Raw genomic sequence first — 20,072 nt, forward strand, 5'->3', positions numbered from 1 at the left:
GCCTTCGTTCTTCAATAGTTGAAGAAAGAGCAGAAGCACACTCCGCTCGAGACAAGACAGAGCATATGCAGGATCGCAAATGCCATTCGTGTTCTCTCTAACTTAGGCTTCAGCCTGACGCTAGAAGTGATAACGGAGACAGTGAATCTTAGCACCTCCATGAATATGGACGTACACGACATGATTGGACCCGAGTTCCATGTCGTCGCTGCAGAGAACGAAGCGGAAAGAAGGCGTGCAAAGAGGAAAAGGTAAAGCCAAGCCGGTAACATTTCGCAGAAGTGACTGTTTCAAAATGGATTATATTATCAAAGATGCAACAGTATAGCTGTGATATACATGTATTAGATCATGTGGTACCTTTTTTGCAAAAGATACATGAGCAAAGTGTTTGAATCCAGCCAACCCTTAGTGAAGTAGATAGTGTGCCCATGCCCTATACGAATGGCGAGGGCTCAAATCGCCGTTTCCGCCGTGAGTATTGAGGTTTCAAGTCGTCATTCGACCCTAGACCCTATTTTAAGACAAAACAATATATGTTCAAAGGATGTGTCCCTCGGTCCTCGAAGCCCCTTGACATATTACCCACGGGTTTTGGCAATCGTCGATCAAAACCCAAACTAAGTCCAAAAATCGGGTCAACCTCAAGTGCAAAAATCGGGTTCTCGCAATGAAAAATCCGTGATCGATGTCACAGCAACTCGGGTTTCCAAATTTCGGGTACCATGGAACGATTACCTGTGGATGGATTTGGATACCGAGATGCCCAGTCCTAAACGAAACCATGCTACGTTCACAGAAAATCTATATAAAGAAAACATTTAACAGAAAGGTTGATTGATATTTTATTGTTTATGTAACTCTATTAATATTGAATTCATTAACATAATACATTGGAGACAGAAGTTGATCAATGGTATTATTACACTACGAACCTCACAGTGTACAAAGAATTTTGCAGAGAGAATTATCATCTTGTTCCTCTATAGATATTGAATTCATTAAGACGGAAGGTAGAAGTTGATCGATGAAGGGTCATTCTTACACGATGAATCACAGTGTATAAAGAATTTTGCATAGCGAAAGGAATATCAAACTTATCTGGATCATGTTACTGAACTGAAACGAGTGGCTGATGAGGCAATGCTAGATGGTGTGAAGCCCGGCCATTGCTCTTAGCTTCTCGCACAGTATGAAGGTTATCGTGGTCTGAGGACCGAGTCTTGCGAAAATCGCAAAGCCCCTGAACCAAATTAAACAATGCAATTCATTGTTCAAAACACTCGTAACCTCGATTATGGAAAGTACTTGCGATTTTCTAGGTCGAGCATTTCTCACCCTTTATAAAGGGCTAAGGGTCCTTCGTTGAGAACCACCTGAAACAAAACATCACGGGAACGTTATATGACTATGCCCACACGAAATCAAATCACCATTGCCAAAGAGAGAAGTTTCAGACAATTTCCTAAGCTACCTTATATGCACAATGGAAACCGTTTTTGTAGATTCTCGAGCTTTTGCACTCTTGTTGTAACATCAGACGGGTTTTAATTATATCTATGGGCGCAGTTATAAGCGTACTCACTATACCTGCAATCACACTCGAGCTTCAAGAAGTTGCCAGAGTTAGGTTAGATGCGTCATATGGTTGCATGAACAACAATGGTTTTTGTTAATGATTGCAGAACAAAAGTAGAGAAAGTGTGTACCACAAATGAAGATGAAACCCTTCTTCCAAGGGTGTCCGTCTGACCAGAATCTGCACTCAGAAGTTTCGGGAGCTAAAAATGTCAGAGAGCAGGGTTTCTTTTCTGAATAAACAATCGAGAACGAGCATCACTCCGAAAATCGGAAATTACTTCATGGTGCTCAAAGTGGAAAACAGTAGTCTTAGAACAGGACCCGCTTGGTTTCGTCATATGTTGCAAGCTGAGATGCGGTTAACGCTGCAGCTCTAGCCATAGCAGGACCAATCCCTTTCCATAACGCTCTTACACCCTCTTCAGAAACTATTTTCCTCAATTCCGTAGAAGGATGCGTGTTTGGGTTCATCTGCAACCTAACCTAATGAAAAGCAACTAGTTTGTGTCAAAACACTCAGGGGATATTGAAGATGAAAATTGACAGAAGTCGAAACATTTAAGAGTTCATCTACCTTCAGAACCTCTGTTGGGTTGGTCAAAGCTGTCGAAAATGCCCCCGCGAATGCCCCGGATGCAATCTTAAGCAAGACATTGTTGGAACCAAACGCCCAATCACAGGCAAACTTTGTGGGTTCGTACAAGCCTAAACGAAGACCCCCATAAAGCATCGACCTAGTTAAAGCAGGGGTCAATCCCAAGTACAAAGACCTGGGGCCTTCGTTCTTCAATAGTTGAAGAAACAATCCACTCTGGCCACATGAAATTATGCCACTAAATTAACCAACAGTCCCCCATAATCCCAATATAAGGCTATCAGAGTATTACCATTCCAATTAGAGGACCTCTTTGGCCGACGAGTTGCATCTGCAACCTTACTTTGAGCACATCTGCAAAACGAGATTGACACAAGCAACAGTTGTAATAGAACCTTAATCACCGAAACATAATCATCCATTTCTTCCGAGACATCTTTCTCGTTTCTATAAGCCCAATGCTACAAAGGCATTACATTCAAGCGCTTAATCTTTTGAGCAAGAGACATGATCAACCACAGGAACCTGAAGAAATGCTTTGCAAATGTCTGAACAGCCACAGGCAACAGTTTTCTTTTTTGTCTTGGTGGGCAACAAAGAACGGAGTAGACCCAACACAACAAAATCGAAGCTTGACTGAAAATTTCTTGATCTACCCAAAAACGCTCCATGGATTTATAATCCTAAAGGACTCGCAAAGGCGATAAGATACAAAAGCGGCGAGAAATTAGGAATCAGATCGAACCAAGAGGATGAGTCAAGCCTGTGGCCACAGCGACAGATACTCCGCTCGTGCCGAAATGATACGCCACTTTTGACGGCGACGGAAGAAAAGCCTGCTGCTTCTTCACTTCTTTGGTCCCTTCATTTTTTTGGGGGGAGAAAAACGCGTTTTGCATAAGAGATTTCGCACAGAAAAAATAAGCACCGAATTTACAAAAAATGCAGAAGAAACTTCAATCTCGACGGAGAAGAATGTCTATTCTATATGTGAAATTATGAATGACATGTACGTAGTTTCATTTCTCACAATCCATCCAAACACATGTCTTGCATAGGAAATCCTTGTAAGAAGGGAACGAAAAACATGATCACGATTACAAAAAAAAAAAGATAGAGGAGATCTCGATTCCGGCGAGAAAAGGCTAGATTTGCGAAATTCCGATCGAGAAGAAAAGATGATTAAGCAAGAGCATATAAGCATGCATACAGATACATATTTCCGCAATTTCTCGGAATCCAAACAGATCTAACAAACCTGGGAACGGAGGGCTAGGCGGGGAGACATGTCCGACCATTATTTTTTTTATTATTTTTTTTCAAAATTTCTTCTTTGGAATGAGGTCTCCTCTTTTTATACGAAGAGCCAATTGGAACCATTGAAGAAGGAAGCGACGACGTCGTTTTAGTGACCGATTACAAAAACAAAACACTAGGAATGAATGTGGACCGTCCGATGATTGTTTCCATCAACAAACACGAACACCATCTTCTTCTTCCACAGCACAAGATTCAACTCGAGAATCTGATCGACCTAAGAAATGGCGTCCCTTTCTTGTCCGTCGTCTTTGTCTCTCATCTCCTCCCATCGTCTTCACCCTTCTTCGAAGCTCTTCTCTATCCACTCTTTTCTTCCCTCGAGGCCGAATTCCAACAAATTCTTTGTACGATGCTCAGTCTCCATCGAGAAGGAGGTCCCAGAAGCCGAGCGTCCCTTCATCTTCCTCAGGGAGGCGCTGCTCAATCTTCTCCCTCTTCTTCTTCCGTGAGGGTCCGTTTCGAGTCGATGATAAGGGCTGCTCAGGACAGTGTTTGCGAAGCCGTCGAAGGTGGTCCCAAGTTCAAGGAGGATGTATGGTCCCGACCCGGCGGAGGCGGTGGGATCAGCCGTGTCTTGGAAGACGGCAATGTCTGGGAGAAGGCCGGAGTTAATGTCTCTGTGGTTTATGGTGTTATGCCTCCCGAAGCTTACAGAGCGGCCAAAGCCGCCGCTTCCGACCAGAAGCCCGGCCCTATTCCCTTCTTCGCCGCCGGTATCAGCTCGGTAGTTGTCTGTTCACATGTCTCGTTCAATTTCAAATCTGTTTCTCTTGTTGATTGGGTTTGATCGCTCCAAGCGAGGACCTTTCTGTGTTTCCAGGTCTTGCACCTCACGAACCCTTTTCCCCCCACTCTGCATTTCAATTATCGCTATCTCGAGACGGATCCTCCAAAGCGTAATAGGCTGAATTATCTGTGTTCCTGTGTTTGCCCATGTATGGAAAGGTGAAGTGCTAATTCTTGGTTGGGCATAGCTTGATAGATGGATTGCCATTTTCATGAGCACAGATTCTCCTGGAGCACCGAGGCAATGGTGGTTCGGCGGTGGGACTGATCTCACGTCTTCTTACATCTTCGAGGAGGATGTCAGGCACTTCCACTCGGTATCAAGGAGCATCCTTTATTTGCGGAGAAAAAGCGTTTTTGTTTATGGAGTTGCTTGCTTAATGCTCATGTGATTTCTTTCCTCTGTAGATCCAAAAACAAGCCTGCGACAAATTCGATCCTTCCTTCTACCCTCAATTTAAGAAATGGTGTGATGACTACTTTTGTATCAAGGTACAAGGTTAAATGTTATACAACTCTGGTAATTCTCTGATGTTCGGGCTCTTTGGAAGGGAATGCCTTAGGTTTAGAGTCATCTTCCGTTTAAGAATATGTTCATGATCTGAGAGGATCGGTTTTTTAAGGAGTTAGGTATTGTTTATATCCAAAGTCTGAGTAAGTAGACGCACTGATAAGTTTATGTGATGCTGGGGTGCAGCACCGTGATGAGAGACGAGGGCTTGGAGGGATATTTTTCGATGATCTAAATGACTATGATCAAGAGATGCTTCTGGCTTTCGCCACTTGTAATGGCCATTTCCTAAAGGACAACCCATCTTTTATCAGCTTTCTCCTTAGAGTATGTATGTCTTGGGGGCTTTGCAGAATGTGCAAACTCAGTCGTGCCAGCGTATATACCGATAGTAGAGAAAAGGAAAGACACCCCTTTTGCAGAGCAGCACAAGGCATGGCAGCAGCTGCGAAGAGGAAAATACGTCGAATTCAACTTGGTATACATATTTCTCATACCTCTTCAATTGACGTGAAACATTGTCTAACGTATTTTGTGCCGACTTGGAAGGTATATGATCGTGGGATGACATTCGGTTTGAAGACAGGAGGGCGAATAGAGAGCATTCTCGTCTCTCTTCCTCTGACAGCGAGATGGGAATATGACCATGTAAATATCTTCTTTTTTTTTCCGAGGAACAAGATCTGTACTCAGTTTGATGGGGATTCCCTTGTCGTCTGTGCAGAAACCCGAAGAGGGGACAGAGGAGTGGAAGCTATTGGATGCCTGTATCCCAAAGGAATGGATCTAGCCCGTGTCTCCCGCAACTAACTGTTACCTCGTATAATGGCAGAGTAGGTTTATTCGTTCTATAGAGTAGTTTACTGAAGAGAGAGAGAGTGTAATGAAGAAGGGCCATCATGCTCTTGCATGCAACATGCTTCTGATTTTTCCAACACGGAAAGGATCACGTTTGAGATGTGGAGATAGAAGATAGCAGAAGGCATGATACTGAAATAGGAAGGTGATGATGAGATGTTTGTTGTATAGCGTCAGAGAGAGAGAGAGAGAGAGAGAGAATGAGTATCATGACGTTGTAAGATCACTGATACACTCATTTCATGTAAGCTTGGTCTCGAATGATGCCTGATACTACCATCATCAATGGTGGAAATCCCGAGCCCCCGTGAACCCGTTGAGAAACGGACTTTCGGGAATTCCTGTGTTAACCAAACACTGAGAATGGCCTCGACGCATATGCAACATTCTGTTGAGATAGAGGCGATGAAAGAAGACTTGGAGCACAAGGTATGGGATTTGGTGGTGATTCAGATAACTTGAACAGCAAGTAACCCTAATGAAATTGTGTTGGGATCAAACTAGATCGATTGCCAATCATCTAAAAATATATTTAAGCGATGCCAATTCAGTAAGTTGTGGGCATTTCAGAAGATAGGGTTTAAACCTGATGCCCATGAACCAGGCATTGTCCATGGTCCATGGATGTTGTCGTCTGGTTCACTATGTCGTGTAAACGACAAGAGGAAAGCCATGACAAATGTCACATGTTACACACCGATTTAAAAAAACAGACCGTCGGGTGGGGGGGAGGTTAAGTACGAGCATTCATCGATGAGATATTTCATTAGCTGACGTCATGTCCTCATCCATTGTCAGACATGGAAAAGGAAGTTCCAGAAACCGAGGGGAGAGAGAGAACAATAAATGCTTTCTGAACAAAAAGATTTGAAAGGGGAACTACCGACAAAGGAAGCCAAACGGACAGCTGTTTCCAATTCCAATTTCCAAAACTTGCTTACCTGTAAAATATGGTCCTGTTTTTATTCTCTCCTCTTAGTCCCCCCACACCCTCCTTGCATGCATTTATACCATTTTCGATTTTTTTTTAATAATCGTATGTTCTAGACCGAAATCTAGACTAATTTTGGAATCGAAAGAAAGTTATTCGATTGAATATACGTTTTTTTCCCATATTTGAGACTCGAACTCGAGATGAGACAGACACTTTGCATCTCCATTCCAAATTGGATAATTATTTTTTTTTCAATTTTTTCACTCTCCCTTTTTCAAATCTTTTGTAAGTACTTAGGTCTTTTAATCAGTATTCCATTATAATAACATTGTCATTTCAGGTGTGCCCAATTGTAAAGTTGCAGACTTTCGGACTTCAATTCACATTTTCTGGGTTAAGCCTACATTGTTTGTGTGTGTGGAGATAAGGGCATGTCTATATTTATTAACTTTATGCAAGAGAACAAAGTTTTTGGACCTAAGGGCATAAATTCTTGTCATCTTTTGTCGTCGCCCATCTTTGTTTCGAAAGTGTGGGCACAGAGTAACGGCTACATTTTTACTGATTCTGTGTGTTCAATTTTGAAGGTTGTGGGGTTTGTTCACTAATGTGTGTGTGTCCCGAATCACACGTCGAGTCCAACATGGCATTGGATGCCAGCTCATCATTCGCCTTTATATACACTTCACTCCCTCCTGTTTTCTTCATGCTCCAGTGAGAGACGGAGAGAGAGAGAGTCTTGCTGAGTTTAGTTTAGTGGGTATGGATTGGTTCGTGTGGGTGATGTGTCTGGCGATCTGTGGAGTGGTTTCTGGAACCAAGTTCGAGGATTTGTACCAGCCGAGTTGGGCTACAGACCATGTCGTCTACGAAGGAGAGGTCATCAGGCTCAAGCTCGATACCTTCTCTGGTAATGCACACGACGTTAAACACCCTCGTTCTTGTTCTCTCTCTCTCTCTCTCTCTCTCTCTCTCTCTCTCAGCTTTGAAACCCTTCAGGCGTTGGAAAGCTGAAATGACTGAGTAGATTCTTGATTTTCAGGAGCTGGGTTTGAATCCAAAAGCAAGTATATGTACGGGAAAGTCTCTATCCAGATCAAACTCGTCGAGGGAGACTCTGCAGGCACTGTCACTGCTTTCTACGTACTCATTCGTTCTTCCCCTTTTTCTCCCTCTGTTCTTCCCTTTTTGTCGGAAACCCATACGAGGTTTTTGTTCTGTCTAAATCGCGAGGATGATGATGTGAACAGATGTCTTCGGATGGTCCGAAACACAACGAGTTTGATTTCGAGTTCTTGGGGAACACAACCGGCGAACCCTACCTGTTACAGACCAACATTTACGTGAACGGTGTCGGTAACAGAGAACAGAGGCTCAACCTCTGGTTCGATCCAACCACTGATTTCCACACTTACTCCATCCTCTGGAATCAGCGCATCGTCGTGTAAGTTATGAATCAAGAACTGCTTACCACCCTTTGCGATGATTGAAATTCTTGGTATGAAATGAAACGGAGCACTAACTATTGGGAAATGAATCAGGTTCATGGTCGACGAGGCACCGATAAGAGTTCACAAGAATCTTGAAGACAAAGGGATTCCATTTGCCAAGGACCAAGCCATGGGAGTGTACAGTTCGATCTGGAACGCAGACGATTGGGCAACTCAAGGTGGTCTGGTCAAGACAGATTGGAGCCATGCCCCATTTGTGGCCTCCTACAAGGGCTTTGAGATCGATGCCTGTGAGTGCCCTACCTCCAACGAGCTCACCAAATGCAGCAATGGCGGAAGCAAGGACAAGAGTTTCTGGTGGGATGAGCCCACGTTGTCTGAACTCAGCCTTCACCAGAGCCACCAACTTGTATGGGTTCGAGCCAACCACTTGATTTATGACTACTGCTTCGATACCACTCGGTTCCCTGTTACTCCTCTCGAGTGCCAACACCATCGCCATTTGTAGACTTTAAGCAGAGAAAACTGTTCTGGCATTTAAAAAAAACCAGCCATGTAGCTCCATGTTTCATGTTTATAGTACAGTTCATGTTCTTTCCAACAATGGTGGTTTGGTTTCATATCGGATTGTTCTTGGAGATCAAATTTGAAATTCTTCACTGATCCAAGCTTTCCTCCTATCTAAAAACTGAATCTTGACGATTGCTTCAGACACAAGCAACTTAGGGTTAGCTGCCATCAACTTCAAAGAGGTCACAGCTATGAACTTTTTGGACAGCTTTTTAGGTTTCTCAGACCCACAACTGATTTCAGGATTGTACATTGCATGTGACACAACTAAAAATCCTGAATTGCCGTCAATGGTGACAAGCGCTAGAGAAGCAAGGAGAGCTAATAACCCTGTTAACCAAACTGAGATATGGAACACGACAACTGAAACAGAAACCCGAGACCCGTCTTGCCCGTTTGATCACTTCTCATCGAATTGGAGAGGCTGCTCGGTTTCTAACATCGGCCACACTACTAGTCTTCCTCCTCTTTGGCGGAGAATCTGCAGCAGTGACACTCTTGTCGCTTTCAGAGCTTAAAAATTGCTGGTCAAGCACATTCATGGCCGTATCTGTGCTTCCCTCGTTTTCTTCCTCAGTCACATTCTCTTGCATTGAGTTGTAACAATCCATAAGCTCATCCTGTGAGACAATTCATAAAAAGGATGAACTAACAAGATGATGGATCCAAACGCAAGCTACAAGAACTGTCGATTCCTCTTCCTTTTTTTCCATTCTTCCAACTTCCATTATACCTTATTTACATATGAACATTGGGAGAACGTGTTCCTGAAACGTGGGAACTGCAGAGGACAGCTCTGAAGAAGCGGCCAGAAGAGCAGCAGCTGCCACCACTGATGGTTTGAACTCGAGGAACATAGTCTCTGCAGAAACGGATATCGATAAACAAAAGGGTTTCGTCTTTTCTTGTTTCGGTTACTGAAATGAGTCGAAGAAGAAACTGAGTATGATACCATGTTGAAGATTGAAGACAAGATCATGGGCCCGAGCTTTGAGGGCGTGTCTTGAAAGAGAGTCTTTGGGCTCAAAGAGATCGAGAAAGAAGGAAGAGAAGGAGAAGGGAGTGATAGAGCGCATTCTCCATTTGAGAGCTCCCAATATCACATTCTCCATTCTCTCTATCGTCTTCGCACTGAATATTACACCTCCCTCTACCTGCAGATACACACGTTCACATTCATATTCATCTGAATTTGGTTACTGCAATATAAAAAAACAATCTTTGTTCAGAGACAGAGCTTATTGGCTTTTGTTTTATACCTGAAGATTTTGTACAGAGCTCTCTGGTTTCCTCATCTTGACAGCCAAAGAGACGCAAGAGAGAGATATCAGTCTCACAATCCATGGCTTCGACTGCTGCAAAATCAGTTAAAACTCGAGAAACTTCAGATAAACTCCGACCAAAAAATGCAACCACGGATCAAGGAGAAAGATGTCGGAAGATCCTTTTACCGCCATTCCCTGGCAAGACAAGAACCTGTCCAGGTAGTTTACCGCCAGATACGTCAGAGAGGGATCGTGGAATTGTCTAGAACACTGCACACGTACCAAAGCCAAATCCGACAACGATCACATTAAGACAGAGAGACGTCAAACACGGGAAAAAAAAGGACAGAAGAAATCAAATGGTGGGCAGTTATGAAATGGTCGAATCAAACCTGGGAAATCGAAGAAATGGCCTGACGTCGATCAGAGAGGCGAAAAGCAGAAGACTTGATTCTCTGCAAGTAATGGGACGAAGGCATGTGTTGGGATTCGAGGAGGAAGAGAGAAGAGGGCAACGTGTCGGCGGAGTTATGGAGGAGAGAGTGTGAGAAAGGGCGTTCAAGATGAAACTCCATTGATGACGCTCCCCGCAAGCTTCCGAAGTGATGGCGTTCGTCTTCTTCTTTATAAGTTTCAAGAAGAAGAGAGACAGAGGGACATGAAGAGAGGGTTTGGTCTTTTTCTTTTGAGGGACTATCACTTGAATTGAACTTCCACTTTCATATCTCTAACACATGGTTTATTTTATAATATAATTAATTAATTTATGATTAGTGATTTTCCGTAATTAATCAAAGATTCGTCTACAAATATGAACTTTTAATTATTACTAGGTATGACCCGCGCGATGCGCGGTTTATTCTTTTTTTTTTATTGTTATTTTAAATATTTGCTATTTTATTTTAAAAAATCATTTATATGAAGATAATAAAAGTTATATATCGATCTATATAGAGAAGGGAGAAGATGAAGGAATATAGACATCATTATATTATTATATTATAAAATTATTTTTGTATATATGCTGAATACTAATTTTCTATATTTTTTACGGTGAAATATGTATTTAATCAATATAATATGTCAGTTTTTTTATATTTATGTATATATTCACATAATAATAATAATGATGGTGATGATGTTTCACACTAAACAATTCAATACAATTTTCTATAAAAAAATTAAATGGTAATAATTTTTTAAAAATTGAATCCGAATAAAAGGAAAAAAATACAATAAAATTTAAATATAATCCAATAAAATAGAATCTCACGTGAATCGGAAATTTATTTGTTTTTATGTTTTTGTTTAGTAAATAAAATTTAGAAAAAAAATTTATGCATAAATAATAAGGATTATAAACCAAATGGATACTAAAGGTATCGAAGCGTTTTTTCAAAATAGGATTTTGGCGAGATGTCGTGATCACGTATATTAGTTTTGTGTCACGCTCTTCTATGTTCAAGAAGGAACAACTTGCAACGACATGGAGAAAGGCGTGCAAAGGGATTGGTATGAAAAGATTTATGATTGAAGAATTTTGAGATCAAATGCTAATGGAAAAGGTGGTTATGATATATATAATTTTTATACAAACAATTTTCTTTTTCAGAATATTTGAATGTGTTAAATAAATTATAACTAAATAAATCGTGTATAAATCTTTTTATCTACTCGTTTTTAAATTAAAAGGAGATGAATTTACGAAGTGGTTATTAGGATATAATCTATAATAGTGGTCTTGGGAATGCGTTGAAGAGAGATGAGATGTTTCGTATTGTTCAGGCTTTCAATTTAACCCATTCGTACCATCCATCCAAAGCCTCCTCTTTCACAAAGTCGAAGTTATACCTACAAAAAATTTCCATATTATTTTTTTATTAGTTGCTAAGTATATGTGAGTGTCTTATAACGTAGATCTTTATCACCATGAAAAAATTTTCAAATTCAGCTTCTGTCATAGTCGACAACATCCCACACTGGCGCTTAGTTCCTCGTTGATTCCATGAATGGATCAGCAAGAGGTTGATGGTCATCGTAAGTTATCCTCTCAGTTGGGATTTTGACAATGCCCTCCGGTCAGCGAAATATGACCGACAATGCTGCTTTGCAGCGGCTCCCCCAAATCCTTCGGTATAAATCCATCGCCGATTGTAAGTTTTTACCGGCGAATAAAGTAAATTCATTGATTATCCTTTTGCCTCATCCTCAAGGTTCCTCCGCTTCACAGTTACAATACATCAACGTCGTTTCATCTTCCTCCACCGCTTCGCACTCTATCCTACTTCTCATATCCACCTCCATCGGCGCCAAGTCATAGCCATAACCTCCTGGGATGAGTTGAGAATGCTTAACCCCAAACATTGATATGGTAACCACAACTATGATGTGGAAATTTAAACTTTGACCAAACATTGTCACGTCATATGTCACGTAATAAATAAATATCATATCATTTTTTTTTAAAATTCTCAACAAAAAATAATCAAATATAAAATAAATATTAGATACATATTGGCTCTGAAATTTATAGAAATTATGATAAATTTTTTAAATTTTGACATAAACCTACATCCACTCTAACGTTGCTAATTATTTAACGGACACGGTGATATGTCATTGCCATATAGGAAAAATACCATATCCTCATTATCACATGAAAAAACCTCAATTTAAAACCAAAAACAGAAAATATAATGTATATATATTCATAAAAAAATAAAAATATTAAACACATATATATATATAGACATATATATGTGTATATATATACACATATTAATATATATACATATATTTACACATATATACATATAAATATACATACACACATCTAAGGTTCATATTTAAAGAATACCCATAATTGATTTTAATAATTTGCTGATTAATTTATTTGTGTCTACGTCAAATGTAACAATTTGTATATGTGATATTTCATGGTGCTGCTTTGTACAATATTGATTAGCAACACACGTTTTTTCCAAGCATGATTTAATAATTCCACGGAGATTATTATTCACAAATCAATGCCGTAAATAAAAATTCATCTCTAAATCCAGCCAAATTGTTTTCTCCCAATTATCGACTACTGTTATTTAAAGTATCTTTCAAATGAAAAACCCAATAGAACCTTGGGTTCAAACATTTCAATAGAATCCCTTGAATGATCGTCTTATGTTCTTTTTGTCCGATACATGTTAAAGATGTGATTTCCACCTTAACATTATTCTTTTTTTTTTATTGTTATTTTAAATATTTGCTATTTTATTTTAAAAAATCATTTATATGAAGATAATAAAAGTTATATATCGATCTATATAGAGAAGGGAGAAGATGAAGGAATATAGACATCATTATATTATTATATTATAAAATTATTTTTGTATATATGCTGAATACTAATTTTCTATATTTTTTACGGTGAAATATGTATTTAATCAATATAATATGTCAGTTTTTTTATATTTATGTATATATTCACATAATAATAATAATGATGGTGATGATGTTTCACACTAAACAATTCAATACAATTTTCTATAAAAAAATTAAATGGTAATAATTTTTTAAAAATTGAATCCGAATAAAAGGGAAAAAATACAATAAAATTTAAATATAATCCAATAAAATAGAATCTCACGTGAATCGGAAATTTATTTGTTTTTATGTTTTTGTTTAGTAAATAAAATTTAGAAAAAAAATTTATGCATAAATAATAAGGATTATAAACCAAATGGATACTAAAGGTATCGAAGCGTTTTTTCAAAATAGGATTTTGGCGAGATGTCGTGATCACGTATATTAGTTTTGTGTCACGCTCTTCTATGTTCAAGAAGGAACAACTTGCAACGACATGGAGAAAGGCGTGCAAAGGGATTGGTATGAAAAGATTTATGATTGAAGAATTTTGAGATCAAATGCTAATGGAAAAGGTGGTTATGATATATATAATTTTTATACAAACAATTTTCTTTTTCAGAATATTTGAATGTGTTAAATAAATTATAACTAAATAAATCGTGTATAAATCTTTTTATCTACTCGTTTTTAAATTAAAAGGAGATGAATTTACGAAGTGGTTATTAGGATATAATCTATAATAGTGGTCTTGGGAATGCGTTGAAGAGAGATGAGATGTTTCGTATTGTTCAGGCTTTCAATTTAACCCATTCGTACCATCCATCCAAAGCCTCCTCTTTCACAAAGTCGAAGTTATACCTACAAAAAATTTCCATATTATTTTTTTATTAGTTGCTAAGTATATGTGAGTGTCTTATAACGTAGATCTTTATCACCATGAAAAAATTTTCAAATTCAGCTTCTGTCATAGTCGACAACATCCCACACTGGCGCTTAGTTCCTCGTTGATTCCATGAATGGATCAGCAAGAGGTTGATGGTCATCGTAAGTTATCCTCTCAGTTGGGATTTTGACAATGCCCTCCGGTCAGCGAAATATGACCGACAATGCTGCTTTGCAGCGGCTCCCCCAAATCCTTCGGTATAAATCCATCGCCGATTGTAAGTTTTTACCGGCGAATAAAGTAAATTCATTGATTATCCTTTTGCCTCATCCTCAAGGTTCCTCCGCTTCACAGTTACAATACATCAACGTCGTTTCATCTTCCTCCACCGCTTCGCACTCTATCCTACTTCTCATATCCACCTCCATCGGCGCCAAGTCATAGCCATAACCTCCTGGGATGAGTTGAGAATGCTTAACCCCAAACATTGATATGGTAACCACAACTATGATGTGGAAATTTAAACTTTGACCAAACATTGTCACGTCATATGTCACGTAATAAATAAATATCATATCATTTTTTTTTAAAATTCTCAACAAAAAATAATCAAATATAAAATAAATATTAGATACATATTGGCTCTGAAATTTATAGAAATTATGATAAATTTTTTAAATTTTGACATAAACCTACATCCACTCTAACGTTGCTAATTATTTAACGGACACGGTGATATGTCATTGCCATATAGGAAAAATACCATATCCTCATTATCACATGAAAAAACCTCAATTTAAAACCAAAAACAGAAAATATAATGTATATATATTCATAAAAAAATAAAAATATTAAACACATATATATATATAGACATATATATGTGTATATATATACACATATTAATATATATACATATATTTACACATATATACATATAAATATACATACACACATCTAAGGTTCATATTTAAAGAATACCCATAATTGATTTTAATAATTTGCTGATTAATTTATTTGTGTCTACGTCAAATGTAACAATTTGTATATGTGATATTTCATGGTGCTGCTTTGTACAATATTGATTAGCAACACACGTTTTTTCCAAGCATGATTTAATAATTCCACGGAGATTATTATTCACAAATCAATGCCGTAAATAAAAATTCATCTCTAAATCCAGCCAAATTGTTTTCTCCCAATTATCGACTACTGTTATTTAAAGTATCTTTCAAATGAAAAACCCAATAGAACCTTGGGTTCAAACATTTCAATAGAATCCCTTGAATGATCGTCTTATGTTCTTTTTGTCCGATACATGTTAAAGATGTGATTTCCACAATTGCCACATAAGATGATGATGTGGCTTCACCACAATCCTTCAAACATAATTATTAATATATATAGATTTTATTCTCATTTATGGCAAAACCCAAAAGATTCATCGCTTTGAATCTCATGCAAACATTACAAACATTAACTTACAATCTCCATTTTTGTCTAATCTAATCCAAACCAAAATCATTAAACTTTACAAAAAAAAAAAAGAGAGTATTAAGAGACAGTTTGATTTATTGTCCTTTGTCTTTGTCCTCACCTCTTACCCTTTTATTCAAAGTAAAACTTAACTTGCTGATCCATCTTTGCATTTTTTTTTTATTTGTAGATACCAATGTTTTTTTTTGTTAGGCTTTGAATTTCCCGATGGCTTTTTATAAGTCAATTTAGAAAAACTAAGGTCAATGAGGAAAATGCCATGTGAATAAGCCAATTCGAAAATACGTATATCACTCAGCAGAAAGTCACATGACATTAGTATTTGTACGTGAAATTTAGAAAAAATATGTGTTTTATAATGAATTTCTCCGTATCCGATACATCAGCATACAATGAAAATAACTCTTTCACATTTGGACCTCAAGAAATATGAATTGATCGCCAACCTCTATGTGTTGTAATTTTAGTTCTAGAAAACAAAAAGACATTAGAGCAGAAAATAATCTTTGTCATTCGTATTCTTCGTAAAAAAAAATGTAGAATGGCTAGCCACTATACGTGAATATAATTAAATATCAGGATAATCACATATAAATACTTGAACTTTTATAAAATTATAACTTTTAAATAAATACTTAAACTTTTCAAAACTTTCATATAAATAACTAAAATTTTAAAAATTTGTTAAATAAAACAACTTTCGTTGACAACGTTTAGTCATATGAGTCATCAATTTTTTTTAGTGGGAGAGAGAAAAATTAAATATAACAACGAAAATATAAATTGCTATTGTGATAATAAGCAAAACAAAACGAAATCGGAAATTATAACACACACAACAAAAAAGAGATAAAAAAAATTCAAAAAAAAAGTCTTGGGTTCGATTTTTTAAAGGGGAGAGAAGGAATGCAATTAATTACATGATTAAAGATTAATTATGTATTCTGGAAAAAAAATATATAACACCCAAAATTCTTGAAATTTTAACCTAGTTTAATTGAAAAGATGGGCCTCTCATGCGCGCGCACACATATTTAATTTTGCAACTTGGTATCTTATGGCATCACATATTAATTTTTATAACTTATAACCCTTTAGTCTTTATACCCACATGGAATTAGAATGGTTCCTACTTTGCTTTTAATTTACTACCTATTTATAATCTCAAGCCCTTATGCCATGTCTAATTAATATATCTATCATTTAGATCACAATTTAGTGGCATCTCCTATAAAAAAGATAAAAAAAAAATTATATTCTTCTAATTAACCCAATTCAATGTATCTGCGTCCTGAGAGTTATAACACCACCAAATCAGGAGTCATCACATATATATATATTACACTGTGTACGACGTCCGTATATATGTATCTCGAGCACATATATATATATGTATATATCATCGATCCAAATGTGTTACACTGTATATATATATATATGTGTGTGTGTGTGTGTGTGTAGTGTTCGTTAACCAATGTATACATGACATGGTGCAATACATACATATGGATAAACATTAACCACATAATCCGATGACTTGGTAAGTTTCCATGGAATCCAAAGCCTCTATTTGCATATATAAAAGAACGGCGGATAAAGAAAACCAAAAATAGTGGGAATAATATATTAGAAGAAATCCATCTACTTTAAGACCGTCTTATGGATGGTGCCTTGCTTCAAGATTGCGCCATCTATTCTTGCCGTCTGTGTGTATATACATATATACAAACTATATGTAACTAATGATATATCTTAGTTTATTCATCTATTCGTAATTTTAAATCAGGATTACGCGTTTTACAATGCTCATATTTCAAATGTTAATGAGTAGCAAGCATAGCTGTTAATCCTTAAATTAATACTATGGTTGAAATTAATGTAAATAAATATAATAATGGTATTTAAAATCTTTGATTGAATAATCAAAGAAAATCATACAAATCTCCACATAAATCATACATACATACATGTATGTATATATATGGAAGACGATAACTTTCTTTATAGCAAAGTAAAGGTATTTTTGCTATATTGTCATTTTGGAGTGGTGCCTTGCTTCAAGATTGCGCTATCTATTTCTATCGTATATATGCATATATATATATATATACACAAAAACTATATATAACTAATGATATATCTTGATTTATTCATCTATTCGTAATTCTTAATCATGATTACGCGTTTTACAATGCTCATATTTCGAATGTTATTGAGTAGCATGCATAGCTGTTAATCCTTAAATTAATACTGCGGCTGAAATTAATGCAAATAAATATAATAATGGTATTTAAAATCTTTGATTGAATTTTTATTTCATTGAGTAAAGAATAATATTTTCAAATGAGAAGAAAGTCGTTGTAGTATAGTGGTGAGTATTCCCGCCTGTCACGCGGGTGACCCGGGTTCGATCCCCGGCAACGGCGTCTTTTTTTTCGGTCGTGGGTAGCTGTGGAATTACGGAATGAAAATCGTATTACATGATGAACACAGTGTTTGTATTGATTTAAATATGCATTGGGTCCGTGCGTACCTGATGAGTGGGCTTCATGTCTCATCCTATGAAAATTAACACACACTACTTGTTAATGGAGACCACGTCCCTGCAACATGTGACCAACCAAATCCACATTCCTCTTCTATTACACAAACCCATGTAAACAAATTTAAAAGATTTTCCTATCGTTTTTCTGTATAGATATAATGTAACTGAGATATATCATCTGTGGTTGCCACACATGTTAAGGTTAATTTTACAACAACAAAAAAATTCCCATTTTCGTGCTCCTCTCGATCTTTTTCCCATTTCCATGGAGCTGATCCCGTCACCGTTATCATCAACGAAGTAAAACCCAAATAGCTATCGCCGCTTTCTTTCTTTTTTTGCCCCCCGCGCCGCCATGAACGACCTCATCTCCAGCTCCTTCAAGAGATACACAGACCTGAAGCACCAGGTGAAGCTCGACGACGTCGAGGCGGGCCAAACCGAATCAGGCAACCTCGACGAGTTCTTCGGATATGTCGAGAACGTCAAAGAAGACATGAAAGCCGTCGAAGAGCTCCACAAGCGTCTCCAAGATGCCAACGAGGAGTCCAAGACCGTTCACGATTCCAAAGCCATGAAGAAGCTTCGTGGGCGCATGGATTCGGACGTGGAACTTGTCTTGAAACGAGTCAAGATGATCAAATCTAAGCTGGAGGCCGTGGAGAAAGCGAACGCAGCTCAGAGGAAGGTCCCTGGGTGCGGTCCCGGCTCGTCCGTGGACCGGACCAGGACGTCCGTCGTGAGCGGGTTGGGGAAGAAGTTAAAGGACATGATGGATGATTTCCAGGGGCTACGAGCCAAGATTTCTTCCGAGTACAAAGAAACAGTCGAGAGACGGTACCCCTTATATCAATTAAAAAAACCCTAAAACCCATTCTTTTGCATGATTCCATTGCTGAAAAAAAAAGACTTAGATTCTTGTACGTTCTTGAACAGATACTTCACTGTTACGGGACAGCGAGCAGACGAAGAGACGATCGAGAAGCTGATATCGAGCGGAGAGAGCGAGGGTTTTCTGCAGAAGGCGATACAAGAGCAGGGTCGTGGACAGATCATGGACACGTTGTCAGAGATTCAAGAAAGGCAGGAGTCGGTGAAGGAGATAGAGAGGAGTCTGGTGGAGTTGCACCAGGTGTTCTTGGACATGGCGGCTCTGGTCGAAGCCCAGGGACACATGCTCAACGATATAGAGACCCACGTCGCGAAGGCGAGCTCCTTCGTCATGCGCGGCTCCGACCAGCTCCAGCTCGCGAGGGAACACCAGAAGAGCTCGAGGAAATGGACGTGTATCGCCATCGTGCTCGGCCTTGTCCTTGTCCTTGTTATCTTGTTCCCCATCTTATCTTCTGTCATTCTCCATTGATACATCCAGATTTTGATTTACTTTCTTCTTTACAAGTTTCTTTTTTGGTTGATTCAGCTGATGAGATTCGTCATCCTTGGTTCTTTTTGTTCTTTGTTCTCCTGTTGCCAGATTCTAGGGGGTCAGCATCCGGTTTTATGGATAAACCGAACCAATCCGAACCAAATAAAATATAGTTATAATCGAATCGAATTCGATATAAAACCCTAGTGATCACGAGCGGACCCACTTGAAGATGAATGGGCACTGCCCCACTGTTTTTTTTAAATTATTTATAAAATTTATTAAAGATTTTTAAAAAAATTAAATAATTAAATTTATTAAAGATTTTAAAAAAAATACAGGTAATGCTACCATTATAATTTGATTATGGACCCCATTGTTAATTTTGAATGTATGTTAAAACGTTATCTAATAAATCAAATAAAAAAAAATCTATATCTCCTATATTTTTTCTTTTTCTATTTTTAAATTTTTTTCTCTTTAATTAAATAAAAAATTATACCATATATTTTTATTAACTTTTTTGTATTATATATATATATATATATAT

At 37.8% G+C, this 20,072-nt stretch overlaps 6 protein-coding genes and 1 non-coding gene across 7 annotated transcripts in view; 5 read left to right on the forward strand and 2 right to left on the reverse strand.

Moving 5' to 3' along the window:
* LOC104815950 (exosome complex component RRP4 homolog) overlaps positions 1-419 on the forward strand; it is a 2,432-nt gene extending 2,013 nt beyond the window's left edge. The window contains exon 8 of the mRNA XM_010544576.1: positions 20-419. Coding sequence (XP_010542878.1) covers positions 20-255 — 236 coding nt within the window. The 3' untranslated portion in view covers positions 256-419. The remainder of the gene's footprint in view (positions 1-19) is intronic.
* A 418-nt stretch (positions 420-837) lies between these two features.
* LOC104815951 (mitochondrial substrate carrier family protein ucpB) lies at positions 838-3,537 on the reverse strand. The gene is made up of 9 exons (XM_010544577.1): positions 3,435-3,537; positions 2,922-3,038; positions 2,469-2,530; positions 2,156-2,392; positions 1,903-2,064; positions 1,710-1,759; positions 1,475-1,607; positions 1,339-1,376; positions 838-1,243 (listed from the first exon to the last, which is right to left on the reverse strand). Exons 1-9 carry the CDS (start codon positions 3,472-3,474, stop codon positions 1,147-1,149), a joined length of 936 nt encoding a protein of 311 aa, XP_010542879.1. The 5' UTR covers positions 3,475-3,537; the 3' UTR covers positions 838-1,146.
* A 24-nt stretch (positions 3,538-3,561) lies between these two features.
* On the forward strand, positions 3,562-5,933 carry LOC104815952 (coproporphyrinogen-III oxidase 2, chloroplastic-like). Its single transcript, XM_019202792.1, has 7 exons — positions 3,562-4,220; positions 4,317-4,392; positions 4,505-4,599; positions 4,691-4,774; positions 4,980-5,271; positions 5,343-5,441; positions 5,518-5,933. The coding sequence occupies exons 1-6, from the start codon at positions 3,615-3,617 to the stop codon at positions 5,348-5,350; spliced, it is 1,161 nt and encodes a 386-aa protein (XP_019058337.1). The 5' UTR covers positions 3,562-3,614; the 3' UTR covers positions 5,351-5,441; positions 5,518-5,933.
* Positions 5,934-5,936: 3 nt separating this feature from the next.
* On the forward strand, positions 5,937-8,658 carry LOC104815953 (xyloglucan endotransglucosylase/hydrolase protein 9-like). Its single transcript, XM_010544578.2, has 6 exons — positions 5,937-6,080; positions 6,926-6,978; positions 7,173-7,495; positions 7,628-7,728; positions 7,836-8,029; positions 8,127-8,658. Exons 1-6 carry the CDS (start codon positions 5,937-5,939, stop codon positions 8,542-8,544), a joined length of 1,233 nt encoding a protein of 410 aa, XP_010542880.2. The 3' UTR covers positions 8,545-8,658.
* A 234-nt stretch (positions 8,659-8,892) lies between these two features.
* Positions 8,893-10,446, reverse strand: LOC104816094 (putative cyclin-D6-1). The gene is given in 7 exon segments (XM_010544764.2): positions 8,893-9,226; positions 9,340-9,400; positions 9,402-9,468; positions 9,559-9,760; positions 9,866-9,961; positions 10,058-10,141; positions 10,264-10,446. Coding segments are annotated over 7 exon segments (906 nt in total). The 3' UTR covers positions 8,893-9,013.
* Positions 10,447-17,965: 7,519 nt separating this feature from the next.
* Positions 17,966-18,037, forward strand: TRNAD-GUC. Its single transcript has one exon. It is a non-coding gene; the product is annotated as a tRNA-Asp (tRNA).
* Positions 18,038-18,382: 345 nt separating this feature from the next.
* LOC104816095 (syntaxin-123-like) lies at positions 18,383-19,519 on the forward strand. The gene is made up of 2 exons (XM_010544765.2): positions 18,383-18,993; positions 19,093-19,519. The coding sequence occupies exons 1-2, from the start codon at positions 18,512-18,514 to the stop codon at positions 19,517-19,519; spliced, it is 909 nt and encodes a 302-aa protein (XP_010543067.1). The 5' UTR covers positions 18,383-18,511.
* The last annotated feature ends 553 nt before the right edge of the window (positions 19,520-20,072 follow it).

This window comes from Tarenaya hassleriana, unplaced genomic scaffold (genome assembly GCF_000463585.1).
Source record: "Tarenaya hassleriana unplaced genomic scaffold, ASM46358v1 Cleome24, whole genome shotgun sequence".
NCBI lineage: Eukaryota > Viridiplantae > Streptophyta > Magnoliopsida > Brassicales > Cleomaceae > Tarenaya > Tarenaya hassleriana.

What these genes read in the sequence shown, in the direction of transcription:
- LOC104815951 (XM_010544577.1), bottom strand. Translation starts at nt 3,474, where the DNA reads ATGGTCGGACATGTCTCCCCGCCTAGCCCTCCGTTCCCAG. An exon ending in ACCCAACAGAGGTTCTGAAG is followed by an intron (nt 2,065 to 2,155) that starts GTAGATGAACTC and finishes GCTTTTCATTAG; the next exon opens with GTTAGGTTGCAGATGAACCC. An exon ending in GGGTTTCATCTTCATTTGTG is followed by an intron (nt 1,608 to 1,709) that starts GTACACACTTTC and finishes AACTTCTTGAAG; the next exon opens with CTCGAGTGTGATTGCAGGTA.
- LOC104815952 (XM_019202792.1), top strand. Translation starts at nt 3,615, where the DNA reads ATGAATGTGGACCGTCCGATGATTGTTTCCATCAACAAACACGAACAC. An exon ending in TCGCCGCCGGTATCAGCTCG is followed by an intron (nt 4,221 to 4,316) that starts GTAGTTGTCTGT and finishes CTGTGTTTCCAG; the next exon opens with GTCTTGCACCTCACGAACCC. An exon ending in ATGTCAGGCACTTCCACTCG is followed by an intron (nt 4,600 to 4,690) that starts GTATCAAGGAGC and finishes TTTCCTCTGTAG; the next exon opens with ATCCAAAAACAAGCCTGCGA.
- LOC104815953 (XM_010544578.2), top strand. Translation starts at nt 5,937, where the DNA reads ATGGTGGAAATCCCGAGCCCCCGTGAACCCGTTGAGAAACGGACTTTC. An exon ending in CTTCAATTCACATTTTCTGG is followed by an intron (nt 6,979 to 7,172) that starts GTTAAGCCTACA and finishes TCAATTTTGAAG; the next exon opens with GTTGTGGGGTTTGTTCACTA. An exon ending in GCACTGTCACTGCTTTCTAC is followed by an intron (nt 7,729 to 7,835) that starts GTACTCATTCGT and finishes TGATGTGAACAG; the next exon opens with ATGTCTTCGGATGGTCCGAA.
- LOC104816095 (XM_010544765.2), top strand. Translation starts at nt 18,512, where the DNA reads ATGAACGACCTCATCTCCAGCTCCTTCAAGAGATACACAGACCTGAAG. An exon ending in AAAGAAACAGTCGAGAGACG is followed by an intron (nt 18,994 to 19,092) that starts GTACCCCTTATA and finishes GTTCTTGAACAG; the next exon opens with ATACTTCACTGTTACGGGAC.